At 33.7% G+C, this 15,482-nt stretch overlaps 3 protein-coding genes across 3 annotated transcripts in view; 2 read left to right on the top strand and 1 right to left on the bottom strand.

Annotated features, from left to right (window-relative positions):
- Positions 1-262: 262 nt before the first annotated feature.
- Mgat4a (alpha-1,3-mannosyl-glycoprotein 4-beta-N-acetylglucosaminyltransferase a) overlaps positions 263-15,482 on the bottom strand; it is a 93,044-nt gene continuing 77,824 nt past the window's right edge. Inside the window, exon 5 of the mRNA XM_074253493.1 lies at positions 263-609. Within this exon, the coding sequence (XP_074109594.1) occupies positions 591-609 (19 nt within the window). The 3' untranslated portion in view covers positions 263-590. The remainder of the gene's footprint in view (positions 610-15,482) is intronic.
- Positions 3,310-5,448, top strand: LOC141534780 (uncharacterized). The gene is made up of 2 exons (XM_074254354.1): positions 3,310-4,965; positions 5,316-5,448. The coding sequence occupies exon 1, from the start codon at positions 4,199-4,201 to the stop codon at positions 4,961-4,963; it is 765 nt and encodes a 254-aa protein (XP_074110455.1). The 5' UTR covers positions 3,310-4,198; the 3' UTR covers positions 4,964-4,965; positions 5,316-5,448.
- LOC141534731 (uncharacterized) lies at positions 13,064-15,004 on the top strand. The gene is made up of 2 exons (XM_074254272.1): positions 13,064-14,503; positions 14,861-15,004. The coding sequence occupies exons 1-2, from the start codon at positions 13,158-13,160 to the stop codon at positions 14,862-14,864; spliced, it is 1,350 nt and encodes a 449-aa protein (XP_074110373.1). The 5' UTR covers positions 13,064-13,157; the 3' UTR covers positions 14,865-15,004.

Below are 15,482 nucleotides of genomic sequence, written 5' to 3'. Positions count from 1 at the left end.
ACAATAAATAATATTGGTAACCATAATAAAAATAACAATAATAGTAATTATAATACTGAAAGTATTAATATCGGTAATAATAAATTGATGTTAAAAATGAAAGCAATAATCATGTTTATCATTATCATTATTATTACTAAAATGATTGTTTTTATTAATAAATCCGAACAAAATAAGTTTCACTGTAAAAAATTGCGCCAAGTCAACGTTCATAAAACTCATCTCAATAACATTAGCACTTTACAAAAAAAATAAGACTCGATATAATAATTGTCATTCTCTACAAAAAAAAGTGAAATACAAAAAAATACCAAGAAACTGTCATAATGTTAAAAAAATTGAAAGAAAATTTGTTGAAAATTTAAAAATTAAAAAAAAAATTTTTTTATCGTACTTGGCGCGCGTCTTGACTCGCAGGCGGTCTTGCTGGACATCTCGCTAGTTGTTTTGCAGGACGTCTCGCTGGCCGTCTCGCTGGACATCTCGCTGGCTGTCTCGCAGGACGTCTCGCTGAACCTCTCGCTAACCGTCTCACCGGACATCTCGCTGGCCGTCTCGCTGAGAGTCTCGCAAATATGCTATGGCGTACATCAAGCGCTTAGCGAAGTCCTGAGCGAGACCGAGCAAGCAAAATCAGAGATTTTTTAATAATTATTTTATGTATTGTCTATATCTATATTTTTGTCTGTTTAAAATTGCTATTATTTCAGTAAGACAATTTTATTAGTTTAAAATTTTTTTTTTTATTCTTAGTTGAAGTTTATATATTTAAAAATACGTAATTTATTTTGTCAATTCTCCGGAAGTTATATTTTTAATAATTGCATCATCTTAAGTCAATAATGTTTCCTGTGAAAAGGAAAAGATAAAAAAAAATATACAAATACGTTCTAGGTTGTAATTGCATGTTTTGTTTTTTTTTTTTCTGTGAGAAATCGAACTTTTCAAATTAAATAAATATCATTTAACTTGAAGTCTGCTGTGGCAGTGTTACTTAACTTATTTATTATTCTTTTTTCCTTTTTTTTTAATTTCTAAAGCTTGTCTGTGATTGGTCAATTTACATTTTGAATAACTCAAAAACTATTTAGAATATCGAAAAGCGACTAAGGAACTTTATTCATAGAATCGTCTCCTCTATCAACAGTTTCTTGCTGTGAAGGTCATTCTGAATCACCCTGTATATATATATATATATATATATATATATATATATATATATATATATATATATATATTATGATACGTTGGATTAATGTTTGAGTTTGACTCATTAATAACGAATTAAATATTTTTTCTATCAATCTACGATCGGATTTCCTAATAAAATTATAAATCAGTTTCATTACTTACATGTCTAAAAGAAGAGGCATTATTATTCAATAATATTGTTTTTATAGAATCTTAATCATTCTATTATAACTAATTATCAGTTAATTATAAATTAAATACGGAAAAATAATTATTAATTACCTTAACTTTATTTTGTTTCACTGCAATCTATACTAATATATAAATCTATAGTTTTTTACGGTTGTTCCGTTAAAACCATTAGACTATACATCCAATTGAATTGAAATTTTGCATCCATGTAGAGGATACATTGACTTAATGGATAGGCTAACCTTTTTATAAGTGTTAAATCTCCGAAGTGTATAGCGGGGGCATTACAAATTATATATATACGAGAGATTTCCACGTATATAGTCACCCATCACGATATCTCTGGAACTATTAGAGCTAAAGACTTGAAATTTGGTAGGAATATTCTTTTCACCGAGTAGAGGTCAGCTAAGAACGAATTTTACGAAACTCCACCCCCAAAGGGGTCGCGGGGGCGTTAATTAAAAAAAATTCACATTTTAAAGCTGCAGATCTTATAGGTTTGAAACTTAGTCAGGATATTATTTTTGGCATGTTTGAATTTTCTCAAAAATAATTTTATGATATTCCACCCCCAAAGAGCTGTGCGGGGGCGTTGAAAATAAAAAAAATTGTTTTTTCCAATCTATAGCTTTTGGAACTTTAAAACTTGGCTAGAATATTTCTTTTGGCATGTTTGAATTTACTAAGAACTATTTTTATGATATTCAACCCTAAGAGGGTTGTGCGAGGGCGTTAAAAATATTAAAAATTTATATCTTCCAATCTATGGCTTTTATAACTCTAAGACTTGACAAAAACATTTTTTTTAGCATGTCTGAGTTCACTGAGGACTAACTTTATGGTATTTTACCCCCAGAGGGCTGTGCAAGGGCGTTAAAAATTGAAAAAAAAAAATTTGTATCTATACATATCTAGGAGACTTTTTATAGGAATAGTCACTCATCACCGAATCTCTGGAACTATAAGATTTGAAGACTCAAAATTTGGCAAGAATATTCCTTTCGCCGAGTAGACGTCAGCTAAGAACAGATTTTATGAAATTCCACCCACAAAGGGGGTTGCGGAGGCGTTAACAATGAAAAATTTTCGTTTTTAAACTATAGCTCTTATCGACTCCAAATCGGGTAGGAATTTTCTGTAAGAAATGTAGAAATGATATACAAACGAATTTTACGATATCTTACCCCACAGAGGGCTGCGGAGGTAAGTATTAGCTATGAAAATTTTCCAAGCTGTAGCTCGTATAGACTCCAAATTTATAAGAGTAGTCTACATGTGATACACAAATAATCTAAGAACGGATTTTACACCGAATCACCTCCTGTAATGATTGCGAGGGTGGGTGTTAACAATACAAAATCGTAATTTTCAAAAGATAGTTTTAAGGGGCACATCTAGTGTGAAATTTCGAAAAAGTCGATTTTTTTTCATATTTCGGTAGATTACACCTTTAAAAATAACATATTAAAATTTCAAATCGATATCTCAAATAGTTTTTGAGTTATAACATTTTAAAGAGCAGCCGCTCGGCAGCTAGAGTGTCATTAGCTGCGAGACGTACCTGAAGTATTGTTCAGAGTCTACTGTCTCTTCCAGCCCCTATAACACGATTCCAGTTTCTATTGTTGGCTCTCAGGTATACAAAAATATATCATTATATAATAATTTCTAGAAATTTCTAGAAATTTTTCGTTTACTGCCACGTAAATTATTTTCGGAGCCAGACACATTTAGTTTCATTGTGATCGTTGTATCGAGCGCATCATAATTTTACACGTGCTATTTTCTTGAAAATGAGTGATCTTTTCAATCTTAAATCAAGTGAAAAATCAATCTTCATATTCAAATAAAAAAGGAACTCTCAAAGTTCCTAAGCATCGATCAATTGCGAAAAAACGCAAGTTTACCGAAAATAGATTTACATTTGAGCAATCTACTGCGAATACCAGTACGTCCGCAGAAAAGTTATTACAAAATAATGACAATAATGTTGTGATTGACCCATCTCATGGATATTGTATTTTGCAATTTTTATCAGTTTTTAGTGCAATTAGTAATTTAGTGGTGTGTAAAACCTGTCAAAAAAAAGTTACTTTCAATCAAGCAAGTTCAAGAGGCCTAGGGTTCAAAATTGCTATTATTTGTGAATGTGGCAATTCGTATATTAATTCTGGACCAATGATTAATAACGCATTTGAAATAAATAAACGTATTGTTGCTGTGATGCGTCTATTGGGCATCGGAATAAATGGGATAAATTTTTTCTGTGGATTAATGGATTTAGCATGCAAATTTTACGACCAAACTTTTGCGGGATGTTTTACGAATTTACAGATTGCAGCCGAAACTGTTTGTAAGCTCAGTATGCAGCAAGCTATAAATGAAGAAAAAGAGCTTACATTAAAGAAAGAAAATTCGGAGACAAATTTGACTGTTAGCGGCGATGGTACCTGGAAAAAACGTGGCCATACTTCCCGTTTTGGAGTAGTTACGCTGGCAGGAAAATACAGCAAGAAAATTCTTGATTCATGCGTAAAATCTACATATTGTCAGAGTTGTGTTTTTGGAAGAAAAAAAAAGATAGCGAACCTGAAGATTATGAGGAATGGCTATCATTACACGATGAAGAATGTGATGCCAATCATAAAGGATCTGCCTCAAAAATGGAAGTGGATAGTGTAAAAGACATGTTTGGTCGTTCCATTAGTAAATATGGTGTAAAATATACCCGCTATATTGGTGATGGTGATAGCGCTACCCACAAAGGACTTATAGATTTGAATCCTTATGATATTCCTGTTGCTAAATTGGAATGCTATCTACATGTGAAAAAAGAATGGGAACACGTTGCCGAAGTGTAAAGAACATTAATAAGAAATTAGGAGGAAAAAGTAAAACATCACAAAAGTTAACTGTAAATTTTATAAATAAACTCCAAAAATATTATGGTTTAGCAATTATGAGGAATCAAGATAATGTAGATGAAATGTATAAAGCAATCTGGGCAACATTTTATCATTTCTGTTCAACTGACAAAAACCCAAATCATAAAAATTGTCCAGAAGGCGCTGAAAGTTGGTGCGCTTATCGCCGCGCGGAAGCTGAAGGAATCACTAGTACATTTAAACACGATTACCTCCCACTGGATCCAGAAGTACAAGAAGCTATAAAACCTATTTATGAAGACTTATCTCGATATGAATTGCTTGATAGATGTAAAGGTAACAATACTCAAAACAACAATGAAAGCTACAACGGTTTACTTTGGCACTTTTCACCCAAGCATCTTCATAATGGCTTCAAAACTATTGAATTGTCAAATAATTTTGCAACTGCAATATTTAATGACGGTTATTCGTCAATTTTGAAGATATTCAATGTAATGGGAGTGATAGTTGGACCTGCAGTAAGAGATTTTGCGGCTCTTAAGGACGACACGAGAATACGAATCGCTGATTATCGCCAAAGGGCTTCTTCAAAAGAAGGTCGATCATCTCGAAGAAAAGCTTCTTCAGCTGAACAAGCCCTTTTCGAAGAAGAGGAAGGTGTATTATATGGCCCTGGAATAGCAGATTAGCTGTAAATATGATTTTAAACCACTTATAACAGTGGAAACGATCATTTTATCTTTAAACGCGTTTTTCTCGAAACAGCATTTTCCGAATTTGCTGCAGTGATTACTCAAAAACAAATGATCCGATCACTATCGAATTTTTTTACATGTTCTATATATAGTTCTCCGTACAATGACCTATCGATTTTTTGATCTGATCAAAAATCGAATTTTCGCAGGCCACAAACGACCAAAATTTTAGGTAAAATTCGACTATTTTTTTAAAACGCCGCCATATTGTCAATTTTTGATTTTTTTTTATCGTAGGTCATTGTACAGACAATATTATCTAGTTTAACGAGATATTTTTTTTTAGATTTCATCCACGGAGAAGGCCGGAATCACTGCAGCAGTGAAGGACCTTTTTTTTTTTCGCGCCGTTAGAGATCGACGATAACTTAAAAAATATTTAATTTTTTTCTTCAAAAATTTCATTATGTATTCTTAAAACATGTATAAATATATTCTTGAAATTTTAAAATAATTGATAAAGTATTTTTTTTAATAAAAATTCCCAAAAATCACGTTTTTTTTAGGCCGTTACACTAGGTGTGCCCCTTAAAAAGCTGCAAATTTGGTAAGGATCTTTTATTTGTCATTTAGAGATCATCTCAATACGGATTTTAATAAATTCGACTTCCGATAGCGATTGCGGGGGTAGGTGTTAGACTTTCAAATTTCAATTTCCAAATTGTAAGCTTTACAGAGTCGAAATTGGGTAGGAATCTTTTATTTGTCATGAGATCATCTCAAAACGGATCTAAAAAAATTCTACTTTTGATAGGGATTGCAGAGGTGGGTGTTGGAATCTAAAATTTTAATTTTCAAACTGTAACTTTTGCAGACTCTTAACTTGGTAGGAATCTTTTTGTTTGATGTCAAGCTCAGCTAAGAATGGATAACCTTGAATTCTAACCCCATAAGGGATTGCGGGGGCGTCAATAATGAAAATTTCTCATTTTCAAAAAAGTTGTATCGATTGGACTTGAAGTTTTGTTGGAACCTTTTAATTATAAGGTAGAAATCATCTCGAATAGGATCTTACGGAATTCCTCCCCCATATAGAAATGCGGGATCAATAATTGTCAATATGAAACAATTCATATTCTTTAAATTCAGTTCCTATAGATATTGAATTCGATAGAATCTTAAGAGAGACAGGAAATTACAGGGATGTCCTCCAAAAGGTCAACGGATTCAAATATTTTTCTTTCTCAATAATCATATTTTCTTACAACAATCATCCCTTTGGCAGCGGCAAAAAACTCATTGTAAGGTTTCCAAAATTTAACTATACATGGAGTTATTCCGTCAATGGACTATGAATTTTACATACATTTTATTTTTGTTGATCACATAACCGATGAATTGTTCTTATTACGAGATCGCAGGAGTGTAACAGATTAAAATGAATGCATTTTCTAAACACTTGAGATGTGGAAAATAAATTAGTTTATTTATTTTAAGAGAATTCATAAAAAACGTGTACTAATAATTTTTCATGAAAACTCGATGTCACGGAGGACATTTTAAAATTTGTTGCACTTTAAGCTAAGTAATTATTATGTCAATTACTATTCATTTTTAGAAAAAAGCCATGAGAATGTTAAAGTGATCGCACAAAGAAAGTTACAATGAATATTAGCTAGAATAACCACATGGATAAAAGATAGAAGCCAATTTAATGGAATGTGGAACCTGTGCAAGTCAAAATAATACTCCAATTGAATTTCAAATCTAGATCTAAAAATACAATTCTACAAAGTGCCCAGCGGAGCGGGCGGGTAACAGCTAGTATTATATAAAATCACACTTAATAATAAATGTTATTTAACAATCTTATTGTAGTTTAGTTACATATGACTTATACTATTTTTTGTTACTTTAGAACAAGAGTCTATTGAATTTCACACATGTCTTTTATGACTTTTCCTCATAGAATTTCAAGTTTCATGTGGCGAGGAATAGTCCTGGAATTACTCAAGTTCTTATTATGGGTTCAGAGCATTCGGTTACAATGTCCTTTTGTACAGAAATATAAATTTTTATTTTATATCTTTTTTAAATAAAACAGAGTTAACTAAAAGATGTTTATAAGAGTAAAAGCATTAAATAAATGATTTGAATATTTACTTCGAATATAAAATTTACACTAGTCACAAAAATTAAGGGATATAAAAAAAATTCCAAATTTTTTGGTGATTTTCAGCGAGCTGTAACTCCGAGGAAAATGATCGCACAGAAAAAAAAAAAAAAGCAAATTGTAGCTCCAAGTGTCTAGTTTTTAGATATGACCATGAAAATTTTTTGTCATCGTCAGGTCTGGAGAAATCCTAAGAAAACTACTGAAAAAAAATTTTTCGAAATTTTTTTTCGTCTTAAAAAAGTCTACGGGCTTCAAAAAAATTTTTCGATTGTTTCGTTTAAAAGCTCTTTTAGTAAATTTAATACCCTTTAATTTGACGTAATCAAAAAAGCCTGTACGATAATTTGCCGCGGAGTTATCGTCAATCAAAGCAAAAAGTTTTTTTGACTTTGGAAATCAATAACTCTGGAAATAATGACCGTATAGGAAATCGAAGGAGGGTTTTGAAAACTACACAATATTCTCTATAAGAAAACGTAAACCGCTTTTGAAGAAAAAATTTTTTTGAATTGAAAACTCGGACTGAAAAAAAGACAAAAATTCGCATAATTAAGGATATTTGGATAACTTGGTATAACTTTGGATAAAATGGATGAACGAAGGATATCGTTGGTAATTTTCTAACTTCAAAGTGTCCCCTAAAATCCCTAAGAAATTCAAAGCGCTGCGATTTTTTGTTCATAGTGCCCAGAAGCTTCAAATTCTGTGTTTTCGCAAAAATCACCATTATGAGCAATTTTGTGATTTTTATTCATTTTTCCATTGAAAAAAATTTTTTTTTTCAAAATTCTTTATTTTTTCGATCAAAGAGATTGATTTTTCAAGAAATTTGAAAAAAAAAAAAAAAAATTTTCAATTTTTTCGAAAATTTTTTTCGAAATTTTTTTTATCAAAAATTTTTTTTTTAATTTTTTTTTATCGTCTTCAGAATGCTACACTATTGTCAAAAAAAATTAACTCAATTTTTTTTGTCCGCTACAACTGCCTTAGTTTTAAATCTCATTTTAAAAATTCAATAAAAACAAATTGATATACCCCCCGCGGAGTTCGGCTTTTCCTCACACAAAACTTGAATTTTACGTTTTCTTTTTAGCCTAAATTCCTTACGTGAATTTTATGTAAGCTTTTCTTTGATAAGCACCTTTTGATATGCCTCGTCGACATTTAGCTGCCACAGATGTGGCTCGCATTGTTACCCTCCTTCAAGAGGGCTACAGTCAGGTGGAAGTAGCAGCTTCTATGGGAGTGAGCCAGTCCGTTATCAGTCGGGCCTATGCCCGATTTAACGCGACTCAAAGTTACGATCGTCGTCCGGGTCAAGGTAGACTACGAATCACTACCGAGCGTGATGATCGAGCTATCATTCGAGAAGCTCGTCGAAACCCTACTGCGCATGCCCACACGATCGCTCATCAATTTCGCAATCGTCGACAACGTCCTCCCCAACAACACATATCGGCATCGACGGTTCGAAATCGCTTTCGAGAGCAAGGACTACGCGCTAGACGCGCAAATCGCGTGCCTATGCTCACTCCACGACATCGCCGAGCCCGATTGGCCTATGCTCATGATCATCACCATTGGGGTCGTAGACAGTGGACCAGTGTATTATGGACTGACGAATCTCGATTTTGTCTTCATGGCAGCGATAGACGATCTCTCGTTTGGCGCCGTCGTGGAGAACGAGATCGGGATGGTTTTACGAGACCAGTTACAGCTTTCAATGGTGGATCAGTCATGGTGTGGGCAGGCGTGTCCTTCAATACCAGAACCCCGTTGGTCATCGTTCGTGGGACGTTGACTGCCGATAGGTACGTCGACGAAATTCTGGAGCCACACGTCCTGCCTATGCGCACACACATGGGGGCAAGACGGTTCATTTTGATGCAGGATAATGCTCGTCCTCACACTGCAGTTCGTACGCGAACTTTTCTCCGCGCCAACAACGTAACAACGCTTAATCATCCAGCGATGAGTCCTGATTTGAACCCAATTGAGCATGTTTGGGACATGCTTGGGCGTCGATTGCGGCGAAACTATCCGCAACTGCACAATCTTCATCAGTTGACTCAAGCGTTGTTACGTTGTTGGCAAGGAATTTCGCAACGTGATATTCGACGATGCATCAACATGCAAGAGCGTTTACGAGCTGTGATTCAGAACAGAGGTGGCAATACACGGTACTGAGCAGTTACTGCCGTGCGTACAGAGGTCATTCGGCAGCTGCAAACAGACAAACACGCAGACAAAGACAAAGACACACACACACACACACACACACACACGCACGCACGTGTGTGTGTGTGAGAAGCGTAAATCCGACCGAGCAACCTCCACGTGGTACGCTTTGGGTAACGCTAATGCCGGCGGTAAAACAACAGTCGAAAAAAATTGAGAAAATTTCGAAAAAAATTGAAATTTTTTTTTTTTCAAATTTCTTGAAAAATCAATCTCTTTGATCGAAAAATAAAGAATTTTGAAAAAAATTTTTTCAATGGAAAAATGAATAAAAATCACAAAATCGCTCATAATGGTGATTTTTGCGAAAACACAGAATTTGAAGCTTCTGGGCACTATGAACAAAAAATCGCAGCGCTTTGAATTTCTTAGGGATTTTAGGGGATACTTTGAAGTTAAAAATTACCAACGATATCCTTCGTTCATCCATTTTATCCAAAGTTATACCAAGTTATCCAAATATCCTTAATTATGCGAATTTTTGTCTTTTTTCAGTCCGAGTTTTCAATTCAAAAAAATTTTTTCTTCAAAAGCGGTTTACGTTCTCTTATAGAGAATATTGTGTAGTTTTCAAAACCCTCCTTCGATTTCCTATACGGTCATTATTTCCAGAGTTATTGATTTCCAAAGTCATAAAAACTTTTTTGCTTTGATTGACGATAACTCCGCGGCAAATTATCGTACAGGCTTTTGATTACGTCAAATTAAAGGGTATTAAATTTACTAACAGAGCTTTTGAACGAAACAATCGAAAAAATTTTTTGAAGCCCGTAGACCTTTTTAAGACGAAAAAAATTTCGAAAAATTTTTTTCAGTAGTTTTATTAGGATTTCTTCAGACCTGACGATGACAAAAAATTTTCATGGTCATATCTAAAAACTAGACACTTGGAGCTACAATTTGCTTTTTTTTTTTTTCTGTGCGATCATTTTCCTCGGAGTTACAGCTCGCTGAAAATCACCAAAAAATTTGGAATTTTTTTTATATCCCTTAATTTTTGTGACTAGTGTAATTAATTTTAATCATGTAATATTTAGTATTTGAATAATTCATTTGAATTCGCGCTCTTGTAATAGATAGTGCTCTAATAACAAGTAGCGTCACCTGCTGGATGCACTGGGTGCATCACAACACTACGCGTTTTCACGACTCCGCAGACTGTCCGAGGTCTAATACGATCGTTTTTTCGCCATCTAGGGGTCTTTATCTGAATTTTTTCATGGTAAGGTGGTTTTTTTAGTTATTTTTTTAATCAATAGATGGCTCTCAATGCTTATTTCTTGTGGTGCAATGAAATCTGGGATATATTAACATCATGAGCTGCTTAAAATCTGCTAATTTATAACTCATGGGTTAAAATGGGGATTTCCTCGAAAGGAAAATCTGAGAAAGTAAGATGGAAGTTTTTACGTAAAAATAGGTTAATATATAGACTGTGAATAATTGTCGTAAACATATTTTCTAAAGAAAGAATTAGTTGCGTCGTAGAAATTAGTTAAATGAGGTTTTTTTTTTTTTTTTTTTTGTTTAAAAATTATGGCATCCTTCTAAGCAGAGCAGCCATGGCAGTAGAGCATGCGGGGGGGGGGGGTCTTATGCGGGTATGAATTCTCAGTAAATGGATAAAAAAATGAAGATAGGCCATGCCAAATACCAAGGGGTATTTGGACTAGTCGGATTGGTAGTTGACTTACATTAATCCCGCCTATTCCAGAGTTAGGTAATTTGACCTTTTTTATTTAATGTCAGGTAGAGACAATAGGACGGTGGTACGTAATTTGACTGTCGTTTTAACATAGAATGTTGTAGCCTCAACATTTAAAATATTATTTATCATGAATGTAATTCTTTGTTTAGCGTACTTTTATATAATTTTGAAATTATTATTTGTTAATGTTAAAGGGGAGTTACGCTGGTCGTAACAGGACACAAATTTGTAGCACTCAGGACTGGAGTGGAGGAGTTTTCGGAGTAAACCTATGGAGAAAAGCACCTGCAGGAGTAATTATTGTGGTTCTCATTTTAAAATCTTACTCTATAGTGAGTAATATTTTAGAGACTAATATATCAGCATACAACAACAATATTTATTCATAATTATTACTTATTTCGATTTTATTCATGACTTCTGCGTCATCTACACCTGTTGAAAGTTTCATCTCTGAGGTAACGCAGATTTCATCAAACTTAACTGTTTTTTTCGACGCTAGATAGCACGAGTCGTTATTTTTCGGCCACTGCCTTTTTGTTCGGGTATTATGCAATGCAAGTATAAAGCAACGCAGGTATAACAAAACACGGGTACAATTATATACACCCATTATGTCCCTTTCCGAATTTTCGAGGTTATAGGTGACGGAGCGTGTTTATTCTTTTAATAAAATCTTTTAATGATTCTCTTCATAAGATCTTTTGATCATTTTGTTTACATTTTTCGTCTACGTTACACCATTTGTTGTGTGCCCACCGAAGCGGGCGGGTATTAACTAGTTTTCCTATAAGTTTATGTGTTGGTTATGTTACTTTGACAATTATTGTTGAAAAAAGCGATCAGCAAAAATTATTATTGTGAGGTCCATCATCGCTATAATTAATAATGCTGATTTAGATTAAGATTAAGATTTCTGATTCAATTTCATTTCAGGCCAATAGCAAACGTTGTCTCTAAGACTAGATCTAGAAATTCGTAACTTACACCGTCAGAACTAGCAGCCTTATCAAGTTTGCATTTCTTGAGGCTTTTCGTGAGAAATCAGAAGAATTTTTTACATTGGTAAATTTGAACTGTATAGCTGATTCATAACGTGATCTTTTATCTTTGAGCAGACTGAGATATTTAAATTTGAGTTGATAATATTCAGACCGTTAAGGGTTATCCGATTTGAAAATTTTGCACAGATTAAGGGGTTAGGGGTAGTCAGAATTTTCAAAAAATCGATTTTTTTTTGCATTTTCTTAAAGTATAATATTTTAAAAATATTGTGTGAAAATTTGAAGTGAATCCGACAAATTCTTTTCGAGTTATTTAACAATGACCAAAGGACACTCGGGTGCTACGTGGCATTCGAGAGCAGGTAGCTAGAAACACTTGCAAGCAACCGACCTTTCGGGTTTCATTGTCATGAATATCTCCCCATTTTAATGTATGTATAATTATATATATTATATATATTATACATACTATATATTATATATATTATATATTATATATATATATATATATATAAATCCTTCTACATATATTCACAATTTGTAGGTAGTACAAGAACTGAAAAATAATTTTTGGTTGCCAGTATACCTGTAGTCGTTGCACTGATCAGTCGATAGTTTTGTGATAAATTATTTCTCAAGTGAATTAAATTATTAACCATGGGACGTGATTCTAGAAAGGTTTCAAGAGAACTCCGGAGTTCTGAAACAATTAATAAGTCGCGTTCAGTCAAAAGAAAGAATGTTTTTAATCCGAAAACAGCCGAACGTGATGAAAGTATTCAGAGTACATCTTCTAAAAAATTAAAACAAAATACTGAAGATGATGTACCTGAAGACAGCAGTACTGAATTTCGAATAATAAATTTTATTCAGGTATTCACTGCAATTTCTGCTCTTATTAAATGTAAAAAATGTGATGGAAATGTAGTTTTTCAAACAGCAAGTACACGTGGGCTGGGATTCAAAATTGTAGTTGCATGTAATAACTGTGGAAATGAATATATTCCTTCCTGTTCTTTCGTTAGGCATTCTTATGAAATAAACAGACGTTTCATTTTTGTAATGAGAATACTAGGAATAGGATACGAAGGATTGTGCAAGTTTTGCGGCCTGATGGACATGCCGTCTTTTTTAGATAAATCTACGCATACAATTTTACTGAAACAGATTTTGAATTGTAGTAAAACCGTCGCAGAAACCTTCATGACGAAAGCTGTGAATGAAGAAAAGCAAGCAATGCCAACAACTGAAAATGAAGATATAAATCATCTAACTGTATCGGGAGATAGAACCTGGCAAAAACGGGGATATACATCGTCATTTGGAGTTTCTTCTATAATTGGCTATTTTACTGGAAAGATTCTTGACATAAACATTAAAAGTGCATATTGTAAGCTATGTGAGTATTGGAAAAAAAAACCAAATACTGTTGAGTTCCAGGAATGGTATCAATCGCATGAAGATGTGTGTTCTGCTAATCATAAAGGGTCTTCTGGGAAAATGGAGGTGGATGCGATGGTCGAAATGTTTTCGTATTCTGAAACTAAATATGGAGTTAAGTATGCCAACTATATTGGTGATGGTGACTCCAAGACCTATTCAGGAATTATAAAATCAGATCCTTACAAAAATACAACTGTAAATAAAAAGGAATCTATAGGGCATGTCCAAAAGCGGATGGGGAGTCGATTACGTACGCTGAAGAGTAACCAAAAAGGTCTTGGTGGTCGAGGTAAGCTCACAGGGAAAGTAATAGACAAACTAACTGTGTACTATGGTTTAGCAATACGCCGGCATTGTGATTCTATTGAAAATATGAAATCTGCTATAATGGCAACCTTTTATCACTACGGCTTGAGTGATGAAAAACCGAATCATGATATGTGTCCAAAAGGTGAAGAATCTTGGTGCTCTTACCAGCGCGCTGAAGCAAGAGGAGAGCTTGATACCTATTCTCACGATTATTCTCCCTTACCTTCTGATGTTTTAAAAGCTATCAAGCCTATATACGAAGATCTTAGTAATGAAAATTTACTTTCAAGATGTGTAGGTGGATTCAATCAGAATAATAATGAAAGCTTTAACCAACTAGTATGTAAAATATGCCCAAAAACGGTAAATACTAGTTATACTATCGTACAAATAGCTGCATACGTTGCTATGTGTATATTTAATGAGGGTATAAATTCATTATTAGTCTTGATGAATACACTAGGACTTAATTGTGGGCCTAATTCTCATCGGTATGCAGAAAGAATGGATGCTGCACGTATGAAAGTAGCAGATAAGCGCGCTAATGATAACACCCGAGAAGGTCGATTGCAACGTAGGTACCAGCAAATCGATATTTTGGAAGCTGCTATGACGGCTGAAGAGCTATTATATGGTCCAGGAATAGATGACTCAGTGTAAGTTATTAAATAATTCTTATAATTTGACATAAATCCATAGCAAAACTTTAAATGCGTTTTTCTCAAAACTATGTTTTCTGAACTGGTGATCACTGTAACTTAAAAACTGCTCGGTAGATTTCAATAAAATTTATTGTACTTTTGAAAAACATTAAAAACTCGTGCCTGATCGAAGGATTTTTTTTTTTCAAAAATTTCGATTTTTTTTTAACAATAAACTGTTGATTTTTGCCCGAAAATCTAGAAAAAAATTTCCGGAAGCCGCCATTTTGTTAATTTCGAAAAAAAAAAGCTTCGATCAGGCACAAGATTATCTATTAATAAAACTAATTTTTCTTATCCGATTGATTTTAGATGAATCTCCAAGGACTTATGATGATCACCGCAAAGGACTTCGGGAGGAACGGGCTCTACAAAAACAGCGATAACTTTTTGAATTATTAATTTTTTTTTTTGAAATTTTCGTGAAGTCAAATCGAAACGTGTTCTAATAAAGCTATGTTTTTATTTTTGTCAAATAAAGTAATTAACTACAAAAAAAAAATTATTGAAAATCATCATTTTTTCAGGCCTCTGAGTACCCCTAACCCCTTAAGAAGTTACAAGGTCACATTTTTTAAGTTGCGGCAATCGAAGTCAAATCAAAGTTTGCCTGGGTGTAGACCAGAGCTGTGTTTGCAAAGCCTGCGAAGCATTTAAGTAACAGCTTCTGCTTTAGTAATGGCTAGAACAAGTTTCTGATATAATAGATCGGTGGAGTCCGATTCACTATTTATGGTCACAAGTGGCGATGAGTACAGATGAAGTTTGTAGTCCTTTGAGTGGTTTTGCTGCCTATAGAAACGTTCCTTAATTTGAGTGATGCTATTCGTGCTCGGGGGGTGGCTGGCAATCCAAAGATCCACTATAATCGGTAAATGATCGGACCCTGAAACTGTCGAGTAGACCTAAATGTCTTTTACAAGGTTTGCACTAA

This window comes from Cotesia typhae, unplaced genomic scaffold, assembly GCF_013202065.1.
Source record: "Cotesia typhae breed Kobodo isofemale line unplaced genomic scaffold, CoteBio_Ctyphae scaffold_13, whole genome shotgun sequence".
Taxonomy (NCBI): Eukaryota; Metazoa; Arthropoda; class Insecta; order Hymenoptera; family Braconidae; genus Cotesia; species Cotesia typhae.
Note: the sequence above shows the minus strand (reverse complement) of the source record. Positions and strands in the feature narration are given on the sequence as shown.

Bases quoted from the DNA above. Each gene is read 5' to 3' on its own strand.
- LOC141534780 (XM_074254354.1), top strand. From the start codon at position 4,199: ATGCTATCTACATGTGAAAAAAGAATGGGAACACGTTGCCGAAGTGTA.
- LOC141534731 (XM_074254272.1), top strand. From the start codon at position 13,158: ATGAGAATACTAGGAATAGGATACGAAGGATTGTGCAAGTTTTGCGGC.